At 33.5% G+C, this 26,144-nt stretch overlaps 1 protein-coding gene across 4 annotated transcripts; it reads left to right on the top strand.

The window, feature by feature from the left end:
* The first annotated feature begins 5,035 nt into the window (after positions 1-5,035).
* Positions 5,036-24,334, top strand: LOC107640903 (protein SRG1). 4 transcript variants are annotated; one of them, XM_088488632.1, is made up of 5 exons: positions 5,036-5,217; positions 5,310-5,563; positions 6,892-7,139; positions 23,090-23,414; positions 23,971-24,334. In XM_088488632.1, the coding sequence occupies exons 2-5, from the start codon at positions 5,333-5,335 to the stop codon at positions 24,241-24,243; spliced, it is 1,077 nt and encodes a 358-aa protein (XP_088344758.1). In that variant the 5' UTR covers positions 5,036-5,217; positions 5,310-5,332; the 3' UTR covers positions 24,244-24,334. The 4 variants fall into 4 exon arrangements, with proteins under 4 accessions (XP_088344758.1, XP_088344761.1, XP_088344760.1 ...); XM_088488635.1 differs by having other exon boundaries at positions 5,303-5,563; XM_088488634.1 differs by having other exon boundaries at positions 5,044-5,186.
* Positions 24,335-26,144: the final 1,810 nt, after the last annotated feature.

Raw genomic sequence — 26,144 nt, 5'->3', positions numbered from 1 at the left:
TCATATAAGATGAATCTTGATCATGTAACAAACAAGAATTCATTAACTATCACTTAGTTGCCAAAAACCACATGAACATAGCCTCTCTCCTAAATCAACTACCATATTGGTTGGGTGGCCAATGACTTCAAACCTTTCATACTTTTCGTCTCCAGACCATACAGGATTCTAACTCTTTGATTCCTTCCTTATCTTCTCCAACCAACTATGCTGTATTGGGGGTAAAATTCCAATGTGGCTCCTAAGTTTTACCTTATTCCTAATTGTCCTCATAGCATACATTCTAACTTCTTCCAATAGTGTGATAATGGGTTTGGCTCTGGCCCCCTTAATTTGTGAGTTAAAAATCTCAAAGGCATTGTTGCAAATATTGTCCATATTGGGTACATTACTAAAAAAGCTCTACTCCATGCATTCTTTGGCCACTTGCTCAAGTATGACCATGCCTCTTCATTGAGCCTCTTAATTCTTCTCATTCCCTCAATCCACCCTTCTTGTGTTGTTGACCTTGCATATTCCCACAATAATCCTCTAAGTTCATTGTCCTTCCATTGCTTGTTAAAATTTTTCCACAGATGCCATACACAAAATCTGTGATGGGCATTTGGAATGACTTCCCGAAGTGCTGGAATCAGCCCCTGTACAAAGTTAAAAAAAAAAAACCACAAAATGTAGTTACTCTCGAGCCTCTAAAAGGTCCCTGAACTAATTTTAATGAACTCAAATTGGATATTGGGGTAGGAATTAATTTTGGAGAAGAGGTGGGTGTTGGACTTGGGGCAAGGGGGTATTAGGATGGGAGTTGGCTTCGGAGTAGAGGTGAGTATTTGTGTGGGAGTTAGATTTGGGACAGGGGTGGGTACTTGTGGCAGGGGTGGATATTTCGGTGGAGGATTCGACTCATCCGAATACATCAATTCTTTTCCCGTAAATGGTTATTGTTCCTCAACATAATCCAGTTCAGAGACTCCATGCTCATAATACACGAGCAACTCCGATGTTTCTCCCAGCATAGAAGCACATTTTTGCATCTCATCATCATGAGTCAAGGTCCTCAAACCAGTTGTCAAGGGCATGTTAGGAACCAACCACCTGCATTGCTCGACCTTATCAAAGCCAAGGTGTTTGTAGTAGTCTCTGACTGAAAAAACATCCAATGTGTCTGTATCTAATCCAGATAACTCTGAAATTCGCTCCTTGCAGTATGTCAAGCTTCCATATTCATTTCTTACAAATGATCCTCTATGGTGATTTATAATTTTAATGAATTGATCTCCCATCTGCACAGAAAAATTAAAAAATATCATCAACAACAACAACAACAAGAACTAGTATGGTTGATATATATATATATATATATATAAGTTCTTATGTTAGTGTAACTAAGTAGAATTCTCAGTTCATTCCACCACTATAATTTCAATTGTAAATGTAAGAAACTAACAAAATTCACCTCAATGTTTATTCAATGATTCAATTGAATTGAAGAAAGAGAGATGCAATAAAGCAAAATAATGTAATTTGACTACTCTTTACTATATCTTGACGAGGTTAGTGTTACTTAGATTATTTTTTTTATTAGTTTAATATTGATGATAATTAATTATAATAGGAGTACATACAGAATATATAACGAGTACATAAGGTTACCCTCAAAATATTTTTTCTCTCTTCAGTTAGACTTGCTAAAACATAAATTGCATTGTTGTTATGAGAACAACAGACCAAAACGAGTTCATTTAGAAAATCAGATCAATTACTCCATGTTACAAGATGCAATAAGCAATTGACTTAATGAGATTAAGACTTTGATGAAACTGCACCTTTCTTCTAAATAAAATAGAGGAAGAATTAAATGTAACATATTACATACGACAATCTAATTCCATCTTTTTATTTCTTAATCCATTGATTATCAGACAAACACACCCATGTTAAAACCCTAACCCAAAAAAAATTCCCCTAAATTATTCAAAATCAAATTAATGGTACAGAAACAGGGAATGATCAAACATCTAACTAATAAGCCAAGAAATTAAATAATATTCACTGAAAGCATAAACCCTAACAGAGAATAAGCACAAAAACTAACATATACTAACATGCAAAACAAAATGCATTTAGCTAGAATGCATAAAAAGGAAAAAGAGGAGGAACCAAAAGTGAAGCAAAAAAACAAAGCATCATCATGGGTATAGAAGTTTTTTTATTCACTATTTTGCTTACCTCAAACTTAGTCGTAGGTGAAGAGAAGACGACCGATGCAATATGAAGTGGTTGAAGAGAAGAGAATCGCAACTTCAACGAATCTGATAAGTCAGACTCGCAGCGCCATTGAAGAGAAGAGAAAGAAGAAGAACAATCCTATTATGGGGGAGAATATGGTGTAGTGCTTGTTTAACTAAAACGTTTGCCATCTCATATAACATGATACGACGTCGTTTTGGGCTGTTTGAGCGCTAAACAAAAACGACGCCGTTTTAGTGGAGTCTAGCGTGGCATTCTGTTGTACACATCATCTCTTCGGTAATGACTTCGTGGCGGAAATCACTGCAGGAACTAAGGTGATTAAAATTTATAAAGTTTAGGGACTAAATAGAAGTAATTGAAACGTCAAGGACTAAATTGAGACTCGAGTGTAACTTCAAGAACCAAATTGAATATTTTCTCATAATTTTATGATCAAAGAAATTCTCTATATCTTATCAACTATACTTAAAAAATCTCTCATAATCTCGTAATCACCTTAAAAAAAACTCACGTCATAATTTTGAGACATATGCACTATTCTAAAAGGAAAAAGTATAGATAAACAAGTAATTAATAATTATTAATTTTATAATTTTAAAAATAAATTTTAAATAATCATTAATTAATGACAATTAATTAGTATAAAGTACAGTTCAAAAATACTTGATGATTTGTTGTTAAATTTTTGTTAATTATCTAACGAAATTAATTCTAAAAATAAGTACTAAAGTATGATTTCTAGTTCACTCCAATCATGAGAATAACAACTTCGAAACATTAAAAACTCGAAATAAGAAGATCATGACAATTTTACGTCTCTAACCCAATCTTTCTATAATTTGTTCATCTCTTATCTCGTAATGCCAAAATTAAAATATTCTTGAACACATACTATATTTGAGTTAAACACCAATTTAAGCGTCGTAAACCCCTCAATTATTTTGTCTTGCAAGCAATTAATTATCTATCGGGAGATTCTATGATGCTGATCGTGATTGTCAGCATCCCATGTTTTCATGTGGTGTCAGGTTAAGAGAGTGACACGTACAAGCTGAGGTTTTAAACCTGGGATATGGCTTCTATGAGGCCAATATATTGGCCATTGGTACAATGCCTCGGCCAAGCTGAGGTTAAATAGGGGGTAATGGATTCGTGTTATGGTTTCGTTGCTTCCGTTTTGATTGTTTGATGGAGAATGATTAAATAACAGTTAATCACAAATTATGGATTGTTGGATAATGGACTGAAAGTTAGTGGCCCATGTGAAGTTGGCCAAGGGTAATGAAAAATAAAAAATAGGCCCAAAAAATCACCAAAATGACTAGCTGAAAACCAAAATGCATGAATTAACCCGTTTTTTTTTTCCAACAAGTAATTAAAGAAAGAAAACTCTCCTAAAAATCGAAAAGAAAAAAAATGATACTTTCTTTTTTTTTAATTTATAAAACGTACAATTTTTTTTATTGCAAGAGTTAAATAACCGATTTGATTAAAATACTCATTTATAATTATTTTTACATATAAATTAGTCATAATTATATTAATGTTTCAAAAATAGAAATAATAATACATAATATATACTTATTATTATTGTAATAATTTTTATTTATCTTTAATATTTTAACTTGTTATAAAATATTTAATTCAAACTTTTTTATATATTTTATCATTAATAAAATATTAAAATTTTTTACCTCAATAGTAATATATATTTTATATTATTAATATTATTATAGTAGTAAAATTAATAACATGAAATATATTTATTATTATATATTCTATTTATTTTTTATTTTATCATTAATTATGAAATATATAAAAAATTTAAATTTAATTTTTTTGTAACAAGTTAAAGTATTAAAAATAATTTCTATTTATTATATTAATAATAAATATATATTTTATATTTTTATTACTAATATATAATTATAATAATAATTATTAAAAGTACTGTAGTCAAATAGATTAAAATGTATGTTATTTAACTCTTGTATATAGAGAAGTGTATATTTTAAAAATAAAATAGAAGAGAGTGTGATTTAAACATCTCGCAGGTAAAATTTTTTTCTCATAAATTAATAAATAAAATAACTTCATTTATTGTTTAATTCTAAGATATATTTCTAATAAATTCTATACATTAGGTAATCATGCTAGATAATAAAACAGCTAGTTATAACCTAATTCCTAGAGATATTTAAATCATTTCCTATTCCCTAAAGATGTTTATATAATCCTAATCCTACAGAGTCATATCACAAAGCACATTCAATTTCACATATTTATCTTCTAATCCTAATTCTAATACTATTACCATGAACGTGTGTTACAGTGTTCCCTTATTTTTCTATTTTTTTTTTTTCTATTCATTTGGGTCATTACAATTCCAGCGCTTCCTTTGTGGCTTTGTTTCTGCTATAGAATTTTGTGATCTATTTCTACAAAAAAGAATGTCACCCTTATAACTCCTTTATTTTCGGCCTGTATTATCCAATCGATCAGAACCTCTATTCGCATCACAATTTTTTTATTAAACAAAAATTATGTTACATCTACATTAAAATCAACCACTAAACATGACCCTAATCAAGCTGGTAAATCGAACGAGACTTGTTGCACTATACGTACAGACCCTACCTGCCCCTCCACGCGTGTCCACTCTTTGTGACACAAAATGACAATATATAATGCTAACAAATGAAATAAGCACGAGCGAATTTTCCTTATCCATATATCAATCTAACTCATCCATCCTATAAGTACGACACAACATTTCAAAAAAAAATATCTAGTGCCAATTTATAATTTTATATGGATGCCGGTCCCACATATATCTTTACCAGATTTATTTAGGCAGAACGTTGGTCCAATAATCAGCAGCAAATTTTATTGCCTTCATCCGGCCGTTTCTCAGTTGCATCTTCTTCACTTCAAAGGTATACGCTCTTATAGTTGCTACCAGAAAAGGTAAAATTATTTCATTTATGATATCAATCGATCTTTTCTTCTGTTGAATCTTCAGTCTTTATTGAATCTTTTCTGATCAAGCTAGCTAATAGGTGCATAAATTAAAGAAAAAATAATGTCCAAGATTGGAAGCTCTCTATTGGTGCCTTCTGTTCAGGAGCTAGCAAAGCAATCCATCACCCAAGTTCCTGATCGCTATCTTGTTCCAAAACAAGACACTCTTATAATACCTAAGACATCTTCTTTTCTACAATTCCCTATCATCGACTTAAACAAGCTGCTATCTGAAGATGCATTTGAGCTTCACAAGTTGGACCATGCATGCAAAGAATGGGGATTTTTCCAGGTTCCAAATTTAATTTCACTAGCTTAAAGACCTTTTGCTAACTGATTTTTTAAGAATTTGGGTGTAATTAACATGGACATTTAAGTCTTTAAAGATTTAAAAATACATTTAAATCTCCGACCTTTTCAAAATTTGGATATATCGATCTCTAAGTTTAATTTGTCTGATTTTAAAAACTCTCCCAAGTGTACATCTGTATCAACCAAATCAATACAACAGGAGTCACATTTGATTTTTCTGTTGAATAGCCAGGTAAACATGAGAGATCAATATGTCTATGTTTTGAAAAGGTCAAGAATTTTAAATATATTTTTAAATTTTCGAAGACTTAAATATCTCCAGACTAAAAGATCAAGGACCTATTTATCTTTTGTTAATATATAAGTAGGAATTTTTTCGTTGAGTAGCCAGGTAAACATGAGAGATCAATATGTCTATGTTTTGAAAAGGTCAAAAATTTTAAATATATTTTTAAATTTTCGAATACTTAAATATTTCCAGAGTAAAAGATCAAGGACCTATTTATCTTTTGTTAATATATAAGTAGGAATTTTAACTATAAAAATATAAAATACATTAGAAACATTTAGAATATAAAAATAAACGAACACTATCTCAGCATGACTATAATGGCCTAAGAGAAGGGATGTGATCAGTTTCAATCATGCAAGTGCTTTTGAGTTTAATTATTATTATAGGTACCACAGTAACAAATCACGCCATTTAAAACTGTGGCATGACCTAATTTTATAAAAAAAAATAACTAAAACTGTGGCATGACCTAATTTATAAAAAAACTAACTAAGTGTTGTAAATAATAAATTATTAGATAGATATTTGATTATTGCAAGGAAGCCTTTCAATGAATCATCAATTTTTTTGGGTAAATGTTACTAACTTAAAAGGCAGTTTACTAAGAAAATAATTATACTGTTGATGACATATAACAATATTTTATTTATATAATCATATAATAACTAGTTAATATTACAAATAGCTAGATCGATATGTTTTGCATATATACTTTGACTTTTAATTTTGACTTTACAATATTTATTTTCTACATATAATGTAGCTTAAATTTAAAATTTTAAATAAGAATAAAATTTTAAGATAAATATATATTATGCGTATATATTAACTTTTCTTAATCAGGGGTCTTGGATTAAAGATTTGGAAGTGAAACAAAATTAAAAGAGTATTAAATTTAGTACTTCACATAAAATACATACCTAACTCCCTAAAAAGAAAAATATGATAAGTTATGATTATGGTTGGTGAGACATATTATTGTTTTATAAATTTTATAATGTCATAATTATCTGCAGTTGATTAATCATGGAGTCGACCCTTCGTTGATTGAAAGTGTGAAGTTAGGCTTTCAAGACTTCTTCAATCTTCCAATAGAAGAGAAAAAGAAATTATGGCAAAAACCTGGCGACATAGAAGGGTTTGGTCAATTGTTTGTGGTGTCTGAGAAACAAAAATTAGAATGGGCAGATGTTTTCATCATTAACACACTTCCATCGTATGCAAGGGATCTCAACTTGTTTCTCAATATTCCTCAACCATTCAGGTCTTACTTTTTCTTTGCAAGTGTTTGCTACCGCACATTTTATATATATATATATATATATATAATTTTTAACACTAAAATACGGGTGAAGGACTTAAAACTGAATTGATAAATGTAGGTTTTATATGTCTTGAAAAAGAATTTGAATCAAGACAATATTACCAAAATAAAGACAAACAAACTCAAACTGATTCAACCACAAGACAAACGAAGCTACAATTTCCAAACTTCACAAATCAAAATGCCAAGAACAAATATTATATTTATCACTATGAAGAAGATGAAAGAATAGTAGTGTTTGTGATTAAACGTATGCATAATATTAAGCTTGTTATTGTACCAGTACATTGAGAGAGAATTATGGTATTTATACACTAATAGCCTGACAGAATAGAAAGAGAAAGGTAACAGAATTTGGAGGAAAAATAACTTACTCTCCCTCTGTTTCCCATATCTCTACCCTTTATCACTTTGTACACTTTTCATAAACCCCTCTTCATTCTTAGGGTAAGGAAGATTAGGACTGACCCTAAGTTTGTCCTGAAGGATGTTGAACATATTGAATGATTAAGGTTTAGTTAAGGCATCTGCGATTTAGTCTCTTGCCGGGATATGCACCACATACAGTTGTCGACTGTTTACCATTTTTCTTAGCGAATGTAAGTCAAATTTCAAATGTTTACAGTGATTGTGTAACACTGGATTAGCTGCAAGCATGCTTGCAGACCGATTATCACAATATATTGTGGGTGCTATAGACTAAGAGATTGAAGCTCGCTCAATAAGTGCCAAATTGACACTAATTCTTCTTCGACTGAAGCTAAAGCTTGATACTCTACCTCTGTACTACTATGACTCACTTTGGTTTGCTTGTGACATTTTCACAAAATCAAGTTACTCCCCATTTAGTAATGAAGCGACGATCATCTAGATCACTTGCCCAATCTGCATCAGCAAAACCAGAAAATCCAAAATTAGTGCGTTTAGAAAATGTAATTCCATGACTTACTGTGCCAACCAAGTACCTTAGGATATGCTTTACAACCTTCCAATGATTTAAAGTAAGATCCTGCATGAATTGAGAAACTCTGTTCACAGAATATGACAAGTCTGGTTGTGTCATAACAAACTTTTGTTGAGATAGATGAATGCCTCCATTGTCAAGATAAGTTTCCTCTAGACATAAGAAAAAGTTGAATCTTCCTAAGCGGTTAATCCAGCACACAAGCCCTCAGCATATTTTCTAGGGTTTGTATCGTCCTCTCTGATTGACCATCGATTTAAGAATGGTATGCAGTGCTTAAGTTCAATTGAGTTTCGAATGCTGTCTGAAAAGCTCCCCAAAATCTCGAAGTGAAATGAGGATCTCTGTCAGAAACTATGGTGGTAGGGACACTATACAGCCATACAATCTCCTTAATGTACAAGCCTGCCAGGTCCTCCAAAGTATAGTTCATCCGGACGGGCAAGAAGTGAGTTGACTTCGTCAACCGATCCACAATCATCCAAACTGCATCAAATCCTGCCCGAATCCTCAGCAATCCAAACATGAAGTCCATTGCGACGCTTTCCCATTTCCATTGCGAAATTTCCAAAGGTTGCTGATACAGAATTGACAAACAATTCACTATTATGTAGAACTACCGGCAAGTGCACCAGGTCATATCAAGTAGTAAAACTCACGGTGAGTGAGTGTCGATCCCACAAGGATTAAGGAATTAAGCAAACAATGATTGATTGAGAAATCTGGTTAGACAATTCATAGTTTGATGATGGACAAGTAATGAAATAAGCATGAAATGTAAAATGACTTGAAGAAAAAGCAATCAAAAGCTGTAAATGACTTTGAATGTAAAAAGCAGAAAGTAAATGACTGAAAAGATAGATTGCTGGAAATTAAAAGACTAGAAAGTAAAGATGACAAAATATAAAAGCTGGAAATCTAAATTGGAGGAATAGTAAATTGCAAGATTATAAACACAACAATGTAAAAGAGCATTAAGTAAATGAAAGCAAAGAAGGGGAATTAAGAGGATGAGAGGGGGATCATTGGGGGTTTAGAAATATTGAATTCTCTGGATCAAAATGGGTTTCATTTCTACTTCAATCATTCAATTATTGACTTCTTGGCAAATCATAAGTAATCAAACCCCAATCTCTTGGTGATTTGATTTCTCTTAACTTGATCAATTGCCAATCTCTTGATCTAATTGCTCATGAGAAGAGTTGAAGGTTAGTCTCTGATTTAGAGCCACAAAATTTCATGAATCAAATCATGGATTGATTATATGTCACCATATCAATCTCAAATCCAAATTCACATCAATTGGGAGGAAGAACTTCAAGCATTAATTCTATGATTCCTTTCTCAATTCCTCATAGAATTCAATTAGATTCAATTTCTTTCTCAAGATAATTGAATCATTGCAATGAATAACGAAGATTCTCCCTAAAGAATTAATAAAAGAATAATTGAAGATAAAAATAAAATTATTATTGATCCATCAAATTACAATAGAGCTCTTTACTCCAATGAATGGGAATTAGCCACTCATGACTTTCAGAAAAGAATCAAAAGTGAAAAGTACAAAAAGAAGAGTGCAAAAAGAAGTAAAGGTAAGTAAAAATTAAGATCCAAAAGTAAAAGTCCCCTTTCTTAAGTGTTCACTTGGGGTTATATACTACTCTCAACTCCCAAAATGCCACTCCAGATCCAATTCAAATCACTACAATTACAATTCTATCCAACTTATGGTCCTCTTGCTTGTAGTTGAGTCTTCTTTCTTCAAAGATTGTGAGCCTAAGATGGTAAATTGCCTTGAGATTGAATGGCATGTCATGCAAGTGCCACTTTGGTGGCACACCCAATATTGAAGGTTTTGTGAAGGTGGTTCAGCGTGCCACACCCTTGGCACGCCCATTATGTAATTGTTCCAAGTTGTGAGGGTGCGTGGTGGTTGACACGTCAACCACACGCCATAGTTCACGCCAAGAGGGGTATTATGCTCCCTAGAAAGTTGGCCCAACGTGCCACTTCCGAGACACGCCAGCTCCCATGCCCACTTGGAGAAGAATGAAGCTTCGAGGGCGTGTCTCTCTTCCCACACCTGAGACACGCCTTTGCCACGCCAACTTTTGCTCTTTGAGGCATCTTTTGGGAAGTTGGCCCAGCGTGCCACTTCCCAGGCACGCCCATGACACGCCAAGGGCTGAAGCTTGAGGTCGTGTGGTTTTGGCACGCTGACGAACTGGATTTTCTATTAATAAAGAATTTTCACAAATATATTCCCGTTGTAAGTATAGTTTCTAAACCAACAGAGAATCCTTTCGTACAAAAGTTTTAGTTGTCACTTAAGCAAACCCAATAAAATTTATAACCGAAGTATTTAAACCTCGGGTCGTCTCTCAAGGAATTGCAGGGAGGTGTGTTTGTTATTGGTTATGAAAAAAGTATCTTTTTGGGTTTTTTAAAGATAAGAAGCAACAATAGTAAATGGCAATAGAAACAAACTAACTATAACTAGAAAAACTCTTGGCAAGGTATGAGAACTGGAAATCTCATCCTAGTTATCCTTATCAGGTGTGATGAGAGTTGTTATTGCTCCCACTTAGTTAACCCTTACTAAATAAAGGAAAGTCAAGTGGACTAATCAATTTGATTCCTCAAGTCCTAGTCAACTCCTATGGAAAGACTAGCTTTAGAGGGATCCAAATCAATCAGCAATTTCTAATTTTCAATCAACAGCTGAGTTTGACAACTCAAGTGTCACCAATTACTCAACCAAAGCCAAAAGGGGAAAAATCCAAATTATTTATATCATAAATAGAAGAAAGCAACCATAAATCTGAAATATCTCGAATTGTATTAAATAGAAAATCAAATTAAACATAGGAATCCATAAACCAATTTGGAAAAATAAACAACTAAAGTAATAGAATGAATAAAATTAGAAGAGAAATTAAATTTAAGGAACATTGAACCTGGAATTGAGAAAACGAAGAAATCCTAATCCTAAAATCTAAGAGAGAGGAGAGAGCCTCTCTCTCTAGAAAAACTACATTTAAAACTTAAAATTGTCTGAATGATTGATAATCATTTGATTCCCTCATTCTCCAGCCCCTATTCTGTGTTTCTGGGCTTGTATTTGGGCCGAAAAGGAGCCCAGAAATCGCTGGGGGCGACTTCTGCAACTTTCTGCACATGGCACCAGTCACGCGTACGCGTAGGTCACGCGTGCGCGTCATATGGAGATTTTCTTTGTCACACGTACACGTCAGTCACGCGTACGCGTCGCTCGTGCTCTATGCTAGGCACGCGTCCGCGTCATCCATGCGTGCGCGTCGCTGCCATTTTCTTCAAAACTTCATTTTGTGCGTTCCTTCCATTTTTGCATGTTTCCTTTCTGTCCTCTAAGCCATTCCTGCCCTATGAAGCCTGAAAATACTTAACACATAGATCACGGCATCGAATAGTAATAAAGGATAATTAAAATTAACATTTTTAAGGCTTAGGAAACATGTTTTCATATGTATCACATAATAAGGAAGGAATTGTAAAACCATGCAAATTATATGAATAAGTGGGTGAAGAATTGATAAAAAGACTCAATTGAGCACAAGATGAATCATAAAATAGTGGTTTATCACACGCCAACCACACGCCAATAAAGCGCCAATGCCACGCCAACTTCTGAGCTTGGGGGCGTGTGATTTTGGCACGCCAACCACACGCTAAGGGCACACCAATGAAGCGCCAATGCCACACCACTTTTGAGCTTGATTGAAGATATCTCTGTGCCATTGACCCAGCGTGCCACTTCCTAGGCATGCCCTATCCACGCCAAGGTTGCATCTTTGAGGGCGTGTGGTTTTGGCACGCCAACCACACGCCAAAGGCATGCCCATTTTGAAAGCTTGAGGGCATGTGGATTTTGGTACGCCAACCACACGCCCAAGGCACACCAGGCTTGAGTTTGATTAAAGAGATCTCTGTGTCATTGGCCCAGCGTGCCACTTTGAAGGCACGCCAATGGCATGCCAAGCTTGGAGACACGCCAATAGCACGTTGGGGACACACCAATAACCCTTATCTCATTTGTGCTACTTTTTGTGTCCCTTTTTCTGCAATTCACGAAATTAAAGTACTCAAAGTAGTGTCCTCACAATATCTATAATTTCTTCAATATCAAGCAATGTAGGTCAAGAATTGCTTATTTCTAACAAGAATTCACTAAGAAATTAAAGTAAATGATACTATGCATCAGTTGCAGGGTCCCGAACGATCTTTGGTGCTCAATTTTTACCTTTTGATAGGTTAAGCACTTTGAAATGTGCAATGCCACATTGTTCTTCATTCCTGGCCACCAGAACATCATCTTCAGGTCATGATACATTTTAGTACTTCCTGGATGAATTGAAAACTTACTTCGGTGAGCTTCAGTTAACATATCTTGCCTTAAGTCTCCCACATTCGGTACACAAATCCTTCCCTTGTACCTCCAAACTTCCTTTCTGTCCTGGGTAACCTCTCCTTATTTCTTTTTTTTTTTCAGTTACTTGTAGCATTTTCTGTAGCTCCTGATCATTCCGCTAAGCCTTCTGAATCTCAGCTTTAAAATCACTAGAGACATGCAACTGGTTCAAAACCATATTGGCTGCTACTTCTTTGACGCCCAAATTGAGGTTCTCAAACTCTCTTAATAGCTCCTCTTCCTTAACCATCATCCAAGCAACGTATAATGATTTCGGCTCAACGTATCTACCACGACATTAGCTTTTCTTGAATGGTAACTCAATTTGAAATCATAGTCCTTCAGCAACTCCATCCACCTCCTCTGGCGCATATTCAGTTCCTTCTGATCAAAGAGATATTTGAAACTCTTGTGATTAGAGAAAACTTGTAATTTAACCCCATACAGGTAATGTCTCCAGACCTTTAGCGCAAACACAATCACAGTGAGTTTCAGGTCGTGAGTTGGGTAATTTACTTCGTGAGGTATAAATTATCGAGAAGCATACGCCACGATATTGCGGGTTGCTTCAACACACACACTAATCCCTTCAACGAAGCATCGCAATACACCTCAAAAGGTTCATTAGGTTCGGGTAACACAAGTACATGTGCTGCAGTCAGTTTCTACTTCAAGGCTTGAAAGCTCTCCTCACATTCTGATGTCCAAACAAACGGCGCATTCTTCTGAGTTAACTTTGTCAAAGGCAACGCAATTTATGAAAAACCCTTGATAAACCTCCGATAATATCCCTCCAAAGCTAAGAAGCTCCTGATTTCCGTTACTGATGTTGGCCGTCCCTAATCCATCACTGCCTCAACTTTAGAAGGATCTACAACTATTCCTTGCTGACTTACCATGTGACCTAGAAATTTCACTTCATTCTTCAAGAATTCACAATTAGAAATTTTAGCGTACAACTTCCTCTCTTTCAAAATCTGCAGCACGATCCATAAGTTTTTCGCGTGTTCCTCCTCGGTCTTAGAGTAGATTAGGATGTCATCAATGAAGACGACGACAAATTTGTCCAAGAAAGGATGGAATATCCGGTTCATATAATCCATAAACACCACGAGGGCGTTGGTTAACCCAAAGGTCATTACAGTATACTCGTAGTGGCCGTAACGAGTTCTAAAAGTGGTTTTTGGGATATCTTCATCTCTCACCCTTATTTGGTGGTAACTAGACCTCAAAATCTTGGAAATGACACCAGCTCCCAGCAATTGGTCCATCGGATCATCAACTCTCGGCAATAGATATTTATTCTTTACAGTTACTTTATTTAGTTGTCTGTAATCTATGTATAGTCTCATACTTCCATCCTTCTTTTTCACCAACACTGGTGCTCCCCATGGAGAAACACTTGGACGAATGAAGTTCTTACTCATTAATTCCTCCAGCTGAGCCTTAAGCTTAGCCAGTGCTTAGAGAAGGTTCTGATCTCCATTGGGCCCATAGTGCTCAAAATGTAACTCTATAGACCACCCCCACACTTTATGCAGTTCCACTCTTCAAAATACTCTGGATCACCCTGACAAATTCTAGAGAACCGGCATAGTTCCTCAAACCGACTGGTGTACTCCGCTACTGACATAAGACCCTGCTTCAACGGTAACAACTCAAGCTCCTTCGTCGTCCTGACTGAATTAGGAAAATACTTCTTATAAAACTCATATTGAAAAGCAAAAGGCGTCGGGTTTCCTGCCACTAATGCTGGGCTTCACCCACCATCTTGTAAGTGGCAAACTCAACACACTAGTCCTCAGGCACTTGCTGTGCTTGCAAAGCTCGTTCTATCGTCTGAAACCAATTATCAGCCTCTGTGAGATTTGTGGTTCCTCAAAAGATCGGTGGATTTATCTTCATGAAGATCGCTAAGGTCATCGGCCCATTTTGACATTACCCTCGTTTCCATTGTTAATTTGCTGACCAAGGACCTCAGTCGTTGCCTGCATAGCAGCCGCCATATTTTCCAGGGCATTCATGAAGTTCACGGGATCATTTGCAGTTGTTTCAGATTTTGCATTACTATTCTGACCTCACCCTCAACCACGAGTGCGTCCAGGAGACGTCATCTGGTCCTTGTTCACACCAAACAAGTGATATCAAGGTGATTAGTCTCAATATCTCAAGTCTAGTGATTCAAAGTCCCAAATGTATGCTCATGAACAAGTATGCCACATATATCAGTTATATATCCTAATTAGCATTTACAAAAACCTAGAGTATGTCCAGAAGCATAGTCAGTCCATCCCTCAGGCACTACAAGAACGAAATGCTCTGATACCATAATGTAACACCCTACCACACAAAGCCTTACACTTAAGTCGTAAAGCAGAGGTGGCATGGTATTATGACCTCTAAAAGAAAAGATGTACATATAAATATAGTTGAAAGAAAATCATAACGAGGTCCTTGAAGAAGAAGCTAAACAAAATCGAAACAAAAAAAGCATCACTCATGAAAGATAAACACAGACGAATACGTAAGATCGTAAGAAAACTAATATATATATATAGATAAATATGGATCAAAGTTCCAAAATACAGATATCAAGCTCCATACTCGATCTGCAAAGCCAAGGGCAGCCAAAGTATACATATATACATAAATATACAACCCAAAGTTTTCCCAAAATATAAACAAAACTCATGTTTCTCCAAAAGCAACCTCTAAGAGGGATGATATATAAGATACACTTACGGAGAATCTATATACATGAGTATATAGCCTAAAACCAAAATATAACATCCCAAAGTGATATCTTCATTTGCAAAGAGACCTCCAGACGCTAACCAAGGTGCATCTCGACTTGCATCTAAAAAATAGCAAAAATATGTATGGAATGGGAACTGAGGGTTCTTATTATGTTAATGGTGTCCACATAAGTAATATATAAGGTCCCGGAAAAGCAGAGGCATTCCTAGGACTTTGACATTCAAATTAATCTTAAAATTGATTCTAAATCCATATTATCGGTAATCTGTCTAAGGGATTCTAGCCTAGTCTAACTCTACATCTCCTGCCTCAAAAAAACCTCCTAAACACCAGTGGAACAACGTTCATCACTCCTCTATCAAAAGAGGGGTCTATTAGGTACATACGCAAACAAGTCAAACAAAAAAAAACACAGATAAAATTCAGATACTGCAAGTAAACAAGTAGCAGATAAACATGGTAAAATAGTTAGACAAACCAAAACAAGTATAAACCCAAGCAAAGCATTCAAATGCGTATGATGTATGCCTGTCCTACGGCTGTTGAGCTCAACTATCGGTTATACAGCCAACCCGACATGTCCTAGTAGACCTTGGACGGTCTCTCTGTACGCAGATTCCCAAGCTCAATAATATCTATGGAAAAAATCCCAAGCTCATCCATAGGGGAGACAAAACTCCAAGCTCAAATTTATACATGGGGGGATACCCCAAGCAAAAATTCATATATATATGCATGTCCATGGGGAACTCGGGGAGTTAAAGTGCTTGGTCACATCTTACGTACAGAGGATCAATAATTTGTCTCAATTATACAAGTCAAGTTAAGCTTTTTAATTCGTTATTTATCATTTTCATTGTTATCATGAATTCACGTCTCATTCCATCTCTAAATCATCATTATTATCATCATCATCATTATCAGTTACATATCATGTTTCATTCACCACTTCGTCGCTTCAACAATTTGACCATTCACTCATCAATCTCTTCCTCAATTCTCTATCTAACTCATTCAACACATTCACCCTTGTTCTAAAGCTTAAAGACTCGGTAAGCGACCTTAAACAGATGTTAAAGACATTTGGAAAGCTAGAGAATAGGTTTAAAAAACTTAAAAACACACTTTTTAGAAACACAGGGGTCATTCATACCCATGCCCATGCTCTCGTACGCATGGGTGTAAAAATGCCAAAGTCGCGTATGTGAGAACTGTCCACATATGCGAGCTCATGAAACAAAATGGGGTCCCAGTATACGCAGACCTTTAGTCACGTATGCGTGAGTGTAAATATAACATTTTCGCGTACGCACGCACGCCCCTGCATACACATGAGTGAATTTTTGACATATTCGCGTACGCAAACCATGCCCGCATACGCAGGACATCTGGGCAGAGCCCAGGGTCTGCATCGCATGCATGTTTGTGCACGCATGCCCATCAGAATTTGCAAAAAGCTGCTAAGTTTCCAGAAAATCAGTTTTACACACCCAATTTCGAACGCGCATAATATTTTTGTTGAAATTCATATTTTGTCTGTTCTTCGAATGGTATAAACTTCACAGATCCAATTTTCATTCAAAATAACTTTTACAAAATTTGGATTCCGGAAGCCAAGTAATGGCTTGCTGAAGTTGGTCAAAAATAAGTTTTTACCAAAGAGTTCAAAACCTTATTCTTTCCAAAACCTCAATCCAAAATCAACCAAGTCATATCCAAACCAACACAATCATTCCTACTCTGTATCAAACATTCATTTACTTACATAATCAACATTCCAACCACTTGATACATTAACTCATTCAACACAATATCACCTATATGAATATGTATACATTAAGTTCCTCATTCTAACCATTCAAACTATTTACAATAACCAACAATAATCATTAATCCTCAATAATTCATATAATTCAACTTATTCTATGGTCAACTAGCCTAAGTTTTCACATGACATTATACATTAACTACGAGAAAACAAAATCATACATTGGTCGATTCCTCCCTAAGCCCGGAACCCCTCAAATTCCACCATTTCTCAAGCTTTCACCTCTCCAAGACCACACCAAAAATGGATTTCCAGCTACCAAAGTCCAATGTCAAGCCTCCAATATAACCAATTTGTCTTCAAAACACATAATTTAGTCTAATTCCACAAAATATCACTAAAATCAATATAAGGGCTCACTAATCAATCAATTCACAAAGTATTTGAGGATTCTTACCTTACCCACGAATCAATTTGACACAACCCAACAATTTCCTCAAGCTAATTCAATCCTAGAACATCAAAATCCCATAATATCTCAAAATCCAAACCCAAAACTTTCAAAAATGAGGAGAGGAAGGATGAGTGAGAAATTGTAAATTTTTTACCACTTTGTTCAGATGGTTTTGTAGAGCTTGGCGCAGTGGTCGCGTGGCGGATTGAGAGATATGTGGAATTGAAGTTTGAGATAAGGTTTTGGTTCTTGTTGGTCCCCTCACCCCCCAAGTCTCAGCGTGAAATGGCTGCGTCTCATAATTTATATAAAGGGCCTTTGGATCTGGTTTGGACCTGGTCTAATCGGCTCGGTCCGTTGGACCGGTTTTGGGCCAAAATCTTTAAAATTAGTGTTAAAATTTGTATTTTAAATATTTCTACTTCTCATGACCAAATAAAAAAACAATATTTCTACTTCTTTGAATTATAATAATTTATTTTCCTAATTTTGTTGGATAATAATTAATTTGTTGGCTAATTATGTATTAATTTCGTGGGATTTACATATGGTCCTTATCTCTGTTCAATTTTAAATTTCTTCTTTTCTCAAAGAAGAAAAACATAAAGAGAGAGGGAAAAGAAAGAAACCCTAAAGCACTATTTGGATCTCTAATAAAAACTTCTCTCCAATTAAAAGGTTTTTCTCCTTTCCATCTATGCAACCATATCAGTTTCACTAGATGATTATAAAGAATTTTTTCCTCTCCTTCTCTAAGTATTTTCTAGTTTCATAGAGAAATTTAAGAAAATTATATTTCTTAGTTTGATATTGTTAGAAAGCTTGATTTTTGAGATTTAAGGTGCCTATGATCAAAATCCCAAAGTTTTAAGAAATTTAAAGTTCCTAAACCCTGGAGCTAAATGATTATTCTTGGGTAAATATTGTGTATTGTTAGGAGTTCTTGGCAATTGATTTGTAGATTTAGAGCTTTAAAGAACTTTGAAAAAGTTAAGGTACATGTTTGTTCTTTGATAAATATTTTTTAATTTCATATTAAATCCTGATATAAGGAAATCGTCGGTTAGGAATTTTTACAAAATAATTCCGTCGAAGTATAGATCCAAACGATAGACAACCCTCAATCAAAGTTTAATTTGTTCGTCACTTAAGTCAAACTCAATAAAAACCGAGAGTTTTTAAACATCGGGTCGTCTTTCAAAGAAATTGCAAGGAAGTGTGCATATTATTGGTTATGGGGTATATTTTGGGGGGGGGTTTTGTGTTGGATAAACAAGAAATTAAATATCAAAGAAAGAAATTATAAATACTAAAATATACTCATGGCAAGAATCAATAGTCAAGATTTTCTATCTTGGACCATTGACCACAACATGGTGATTACAAAGGATTAATTCCACTTAGTTGTCCTCTAACATCGGAGAGGTAAGTCAAGTAGATATAATTGGTCCTAGAACCAACTAATAACCCTAAATCACCAATAAAACTGGACATCAATGATCTTAAGAGACCTAAATCCTCAATCACAAGCCAAGAGTATGAAATTCTACTCTAAAACATAACCAAGTATTTTATCAAACACTTAAAAGATATAAAAGGAAGGCATAATAAATTAGCAAGAAATATAAAATCTACAACTACAAAATACAAAATAACAATAATAGCAACTCAATTAAGCAATAATAAACAAAGAAACATCAAAATTGCATTAAATAGAATTTAAAATAAACAAGAGTTCAATAACATAAAAGCAACAAAATAAAGGAAATAACAAATGAAATTAAGAGAACCAAGATATAAGAATAAGAGATTGAAAGAAAAACTAAATTAAACAAGAATTAAAGCCTAAACCCAAGAGAAATCTAACCTAATCTACCCTAATTCTAGAGAGAAGAGAGAGCTTCTCTCTCTAAAATATGACCTAAAGCATGTTACTAAACTATCCTAATTGCTCTCCCCTTGTTCCTTCTTGATTTTGGCCTCAAATACTTCAGAAATGAGTTAGATTTGGGCCTGTAGCAGCTCAGAAATTGCCCCCAGCATATTCCTTTAATGAGGTCACGTGACCAGTGTCACACGTACGCGTGGCTGACGCGTGCGCGTCGCTTGGCAAAATTTCTTGGTCACGCATATGCATGGGTCACGTGTGCGCGTCGCTATAATTTTCACAAATCCTCATTTCTTTATGAATTCTCCACTTTGCATGCTTTTTCTTCACTTCTTCAATCCAATCCTTGCCTTATAAACCTGGAATCCCTCAACAAACATATCAAGACATCGAATGGAATTAAAGTGAATTAAATTTAACAATGTTAAGGCCTAAAAAGCATGTTTTCACTCTTAAGCACAATTTAGGAGAAATTCACAAAACCATGCTATTTCATTGAATAAATGTGAGAAAAGTTGATAAAATCCACTAAATTCAAAACAAGATAAATTACAAAATTGGGGTTTATCAAATCCTGAGTTAGAGGCTCTGACAAATTGGGATTTGAGGGTTTACTGAATAATATTGTTGATGTTGAATTGATACGTGAAAAGTTAATTAGTTATATATTGGTTGAAAATTAATTTTGTGATGATTATGTTTATTGGGGAACCTAGGTTTATATATGGTGATGGACACACATATAATTTGTGTTGATGGATTTTTTGTTATGAACATATGGATTAAATAGAAAATGATGCTGGATGATGTTTTATGTTGGTGTGCATTTTGGATTGAGATATATGGTTATGAGATTTTGATTAGGTCAAATATTAAAGTATTATGATATTAAGATTCTTAAGTTGTCTGTATAATTTTGGTTAATTGAAGGTTTGATGTTTTGAGGTATATGATTGGAGGATTTAAGGTGGATGTTTGTAGTGTAAATGTGAATGAAAGAGTTGATTTTAAGTTCTATGAATTGGGGTATGTATTAGGGAAGAAAAGAAGAGAATGGGAGGAGGAAAAGCAAAATTCTTCAGAAAATAGGCAAAGTTTGAACGGCAAGAACATGACCTTTAGTGTATTGATTAAGGTGGAGTTTGTTATATTAGAAAGTTTTATGTGTCTAATTTTATGATTTCAAAGAGTGAAGGCTAACTACAAGTTTTATAGAGTAAGTTATGATTTTTTCTTTTTCTTTTTTACATTGGGATGTTGAAAGAAGAAGTGAAGGGAACTCAACAATGAATGTACCTTTGCGTATGCGAAGCGAGTTCGTGTATGCGATACCACTAGCAAGAATTTCACTTCTCAATACACGTGGAATTGAACTAAGAATTAAACTACTTTTGAGGCAGGTGTTCATGTACACAATGAGTAGGGCAATGAATGAAAGTCCACAAACACAGGAGAAAGTTATTTTTGCAAGTTTTAAAGTAATTTGAAACCTCTACCTTAGGTCTAGCAAAATTGTTTATAGAGGCCTTTGACTTGCAAGCCCATAGAATTGCTTAAGCCAAATCCCGTTGGATCTTAAATGAGAGATTAGGAAAGTAAGAATGTGTTTATGATTGTGATATGATACAACATGTTATATGATCTTCAATTTATGAGTAGAATGGAAGTGGTACTATAAGAGGATATTAATTTGAGGTTTATGATAGTGATTATGGTTAATGATTTTAGCAAGGGAGAGAGTTTTATGCTGCTTGCTTGATTTATGGTTTCAGACTTGGCAATGGTGTTTTCATCCTACTTATACGATAATTTGGACATTTTTATTATAGATATTTTGGGATATATAATATTTGGATTGTATATGATTTTATTCTAGATCGTAAGGGTATTCGAGTATACAATCCTTAGATAGTTTTTCTCTAAGAAAAAGTGACAGAAAAATTTTCCTGATTCTTACATGCTTCTGGAAAGTTCTATTACATCCCTTATGAGAAGGACGACTAGAAGACTATGTCTAGTGTTAGATACTAGATGTGTTGATTCTGGCAGATAACTGACATGTGAGCTTATGACCAATAGAATAAGCATTTGTCGTATGAATTGTTTGATTCATAGATGTGTATAATTGTTCATAATTTTCTACTTGATTATTCATGTGATAATTATGTTTGAAATAATTGTGATTTTGTTGTTATTGAAATGTATGCCTTATTCATGATTGTCTTAACCTGTGTAGGTATTAAAGGTAATGGGTAATGTCAGATGTTAGTAAAATCCTAGGCTATTGATCTGGGTTGTGACAGAAGAAATATACTTGATTTATAGATTAATTAAACTTTAGAAAATTGAGACTTGGTGTAGAAATTAGAGACTCTTACAAATTTAAGCATCTTTATATAATATTTATCCTTTTTTTTTATCATACTAGAAACCATTATTAGGTTTTCATCCATTGCTTTTAACATTTTTTCTAATACGGATCATAGTGGATTGTATGGATAGATGGAGTCACATATGGAGGATTTATGTCAATACATTGGTTGTTTTAACTAGGCTAGTCATGTTCCTCTCCTTTTAGAGATAATCATTTGTAGATGAATTAAACTTGTAACCAACCTTAAGATTTTCTTTGTTACATTAATGCTAATCATGAGATCGATGACAAGAATTCGACTTTCTCTCACTTGTGTCATTCACTCTATGATTACTTGCGTGGATATTTACAGGCTCTTATTCATGCAAATATTATCATTAGTTACATGTATGATAGTGTGGTGACATGTTAGGATATGTTATAATACTTTTGTTATCAATCTACTGTGACTTAAGCATTATAGGCCACATAGTGAGGATATTACAGTAAAAGGTGGATTGATGTTCCTAAGATTGGAATGGAGCTATTGAGATGCTAACTCTTAAAGGGAATGCTATATTATGATTCTGGAGGAATCAATACTTGAAAAAGAATCGCACATTGAAGATTAATGCTTAAAAAAGAGTATTATAAAAGTCTTACTCTCCTTCATCATAATAACTACTTTTTTTATTCTTCCAAAATTTATAACTATTTACATTTTCAAAAAATGAGAATTTTGAGGTCAAATATACCAAGCACTCTTATTTAAATGGAGCAACGAAGGTGTTCTATGCAGTAGCTTCACTATATTAGGAAATATGAGGCATATACATACTTTTGGGACTATAACTCTATTATGTAACCTTAGTTTCTATTTCAACTCATCATTAAATTCATTCATAATAACTAAGCCATATGATATCTAGACATATATAACAAGTCCATACTTAACGAGATGGCTTAAACTACATAAATTTTCATATTATTAATCTCATATTAGTCATCAAACTACATGATATTCCATAATATGTAATCATAAATAACCGAATAAATTTTCAGCATGTGCTCTCTATTTTGTATCTATTGTTGTATTTGTGCCTTTCTACTTTCATGGTGTATGAAAAATTGCCCATTAATATATAATTTTTTTTTGTAGAACTCATCAAATGAAGTAAAGTATTCATCATTATAAAATAATCACATTATGTGATAATAAATGCAACTAGGAAATTCTAACATCTCCTGTATCAATGCAGAGACAATCTTGATAATTATTCCTTGCAACTCGAAAAACTTTTCATGGAAATCATTAGGTATATGGAAATGGCTCTCAAAACCAAACCAAATGAACTGTTAAATTTATTTGAAGATGTAAGTCAATCAATGAGATTAAATTATTATCCTCCATGTCCCCAACCAGAAAATGTAATTGGACTGAAGCCTCATTCTGATGCTGGTTCCCTTACCATTCTTCTCCAAGCAAATGAAGTAGATGGCTTGCAAATAAGAAAAGATGGAATGTGGATGCCTATTATACTAGTCTCTAATGCATTCATCATTAATGTTGGAGACATATTGGAGGTAATTTGAGAAAATTATTTTTTTTCTCATGCTAAGCTACATGAAGAACAACAAATAACATATTGTAAGAAAATAATCACAACATAAAAGTTAATATGCACTAAAGATTTGGAGAAAATCAACAACAATAAGTCATAAAAATAGATAGAGTAACTTTATCAATTTAGAGAGTAGAGCACAAGCTTAAAAGTGTCTCTTTTTGGTTTACAATAAAACAAATAACTTGAATCCATAGAATATATATTGCTTAGGTCATTGTCACCTAGCCATCAATAATTATAGTCTATGTGTGACATGTTTTTATTTTTTTAGCAATCAACTCGAATCAACTCGATCCAACATGAATACCTAAGGACACTAGTGAATGTTTATATATTAGTGAAATCCTTAAAATCTTTTAACATACTCGACACTGATCATTCTAAAGTTAACAAAAATATTATATTTACACTTTTTGGAATCTCAAAAAGTGTCTTATTAGTACACTATGTAAACCTTTAAAATATTTTTCTTTGAGAAATTTTTTTTGTCTTCTTTAATTATGATTTTATTGCAGATACTGACCAATGAAATTTATCGGAGCATCGAACACCGTGTAACAGTTAACTCAAAGAAAGAAAGAATTTCTATTGCTACATTTCACAAACCTCAAATGAACAAAGTTATAAGCCCAATAGAAAGCTTGGTTACCTCCGAAAGACCTGCACTGTTTAGGAGAATCAACGTAGCAGATTACTACAAAAAATACTTCTCACGCCAACTCCAAGAAAAATCAGTACTCAATGATGTCAGGATCAAAAGTAATAGTTGTGTTCACAAGATTTTATAGGATAGAATAAGAACAAAACAATTAATAATAATTATGTTCATCAATAACTAGCAATAAGTATATGCTCATTTGTTCAAGACTTTGGGTCAAAGACATGATATATATATATATATATATATATATATATATATATATATATATATATATATATATATATATATATATATATATATATATATAATGTATTAAGTAATAAGTAGCAAATTTGTGTCATGAATTTGAAATACTTGAACTAGCTACTTGGCTTATTTGTGCTAGAGAAACGTTGTGTAATATATATGTACTTTTTATTTAAGAAAAAAGAAAGAAAAAAATCACGGATATAAAAGAAAGTGTCTACTTTTATTTTCATATAATCTATCGAAGTCTTTCAAAGAATTTATCAAGTAGTTAGCTACTTCACTTGTCATATTAGGTGACAAAGTGAGAATTAAGCTTTAAACTTTGTCACTTTAGAATTTTAAGATACAAAAAGGATTCTAAAATACCTCAAATGAAGTAACTTGTTTTCTACTAATGTTTAAGTTGCTTTTCTTCATCAATTATATATTTATTTACTTTTACATGTGAATTTTATTCAAAAACAACTAGCATTCAATTTAGGCCTCACGATACTGAGTCGATATATTTAAAGTAGTACAAACAGAAATGTCTAATTTAAGCATGTTTATTTTTTATTGAAAATAATAATTGACTATGTTATGTTACCTTTATAGCTAACTTTATATATTAGCTAAGAGATTAAGTTATATTTTTACGAATAATTGAATAATTTAACTATTCAGTTTAAGTTTAATACCAAACAAAGGTACTTTAATTTAGAAATTTTTATTTAATTGATCTTTTCATAATTTAAAAATTTTATTATTTCTCTTATGCTCAATTTATAAAACATTAGAGAAGTATTATTTAAGTCATTTATTGCAAATTAAAATCATATATAAGACTTGAAATTGACACATTTATTGTGAACGCATCTCAGAATGTAATTCTAAGTTACTAATCCATCTCAAAAACTACAAAAATTTATTTTCCATATCCTTACAAGACCTTAGATAAGCATTCAAAAGTAATGAATATCTTTTGGTTTCAAAATATGAATATGTAGATCAATTCAAACTATTTGAAAAACAAACTATTTTCATTGTACTACAACAAGTATAAGGTGTTACTTCATTTATGTTAAAAATATTGTACTAGAGAAAATCGTGTGTACATCTTGCATTCTTTTAAGGAACTAAGCACATACTGAAAGAAGAAAATGTTTCTAACATTGTTAATACACTCTCACATTATATACATTACTACATTTTGAACATTTGGTAAGTGTTAGTGATTATTATAAATTTATATATAAAGTAACATTTATAATCAAATGTTAGTAAATATATATAATTTTTTTAAAAAACTTTAAAAATATTACCTATTCCTAAAACACTGGAAATCAAATCAGAGACCTAACCTAATGGTTGGGACAGAAGAAAGATCGGGGAACCTGCTAGCACTCTCAATCTCACTCCAAATGTTGTTCTCCTTCGCACTCTTGCTTTCAATCTCATTGGCGCTCTCGATCGTGCTTCTCCGCTCCTTGAATCTCTCTCTCATTTCAACAAATTCTAGGGTTGGGTTTGTTATTTTTTGTTTTGAGGTGAGTCTAATGGAGGAGAAGAAGAACCTCCTTTCGTGTTCTTTCTTCTCTTACTGATTTTGATTCAGATCTGAATCGTGCATATGTAATTTCTCGCCTCTAGTTCATCTTCTTGTCGCATGCACTGTCGTTGCGCTGTCCTCTTCTCGCTTGCGCCATCGTGTTCTCCCTGCGCAATTGTCTTCTTGCCAGTTCTATCATTTGCTCATCCCAAGGCTTGGTGAGTTCCAGTTCTCTTGTTCAGTTATCTTGC

This window comes from Arachis ipaensis, chromosome B5, assembly GCF_059453495.1.
Source record: "Arachis ipaensis isolate K30076 ecotype BB chromosome B5, ASM5945349v1, whole genome shotgun sequence".
NCBI lineage: Eukaryota > Viridiplantae > Streptophyta > Magnoliopsida > Fabales > Fabaceae > Arachis > Arachis ipaensis.
Note: the sequence above shows the minus strand (reverse complement) of the source record. Positions and strands in the feature narration are given on the sequence as shown.

Bases quoted from the DNA above. Each gene is read 5' to 3' on its own strand.
- LOC107640903 (XM_088488632.1), top strand. From the start codon at position 5,333: ATGTCCAAGATTGGAAGCTCTCTATTGGTGCCTTCTGTTCAGGAGCTA. The intron at 5,564-6,891 runs GTTCCAAATTTA...AATTATCTGCAG, and splicing joins AAGAATGGGGATTTTTCCAG to TTGATTAATCATGGAGTCGA. The intron at 7,140-23,089 runs GTCTTACTTTTT...GTATCAATGCAG, and splicing joins AATATTCCTCAACCATTCAG to AGACAATCTTGATAATTATT.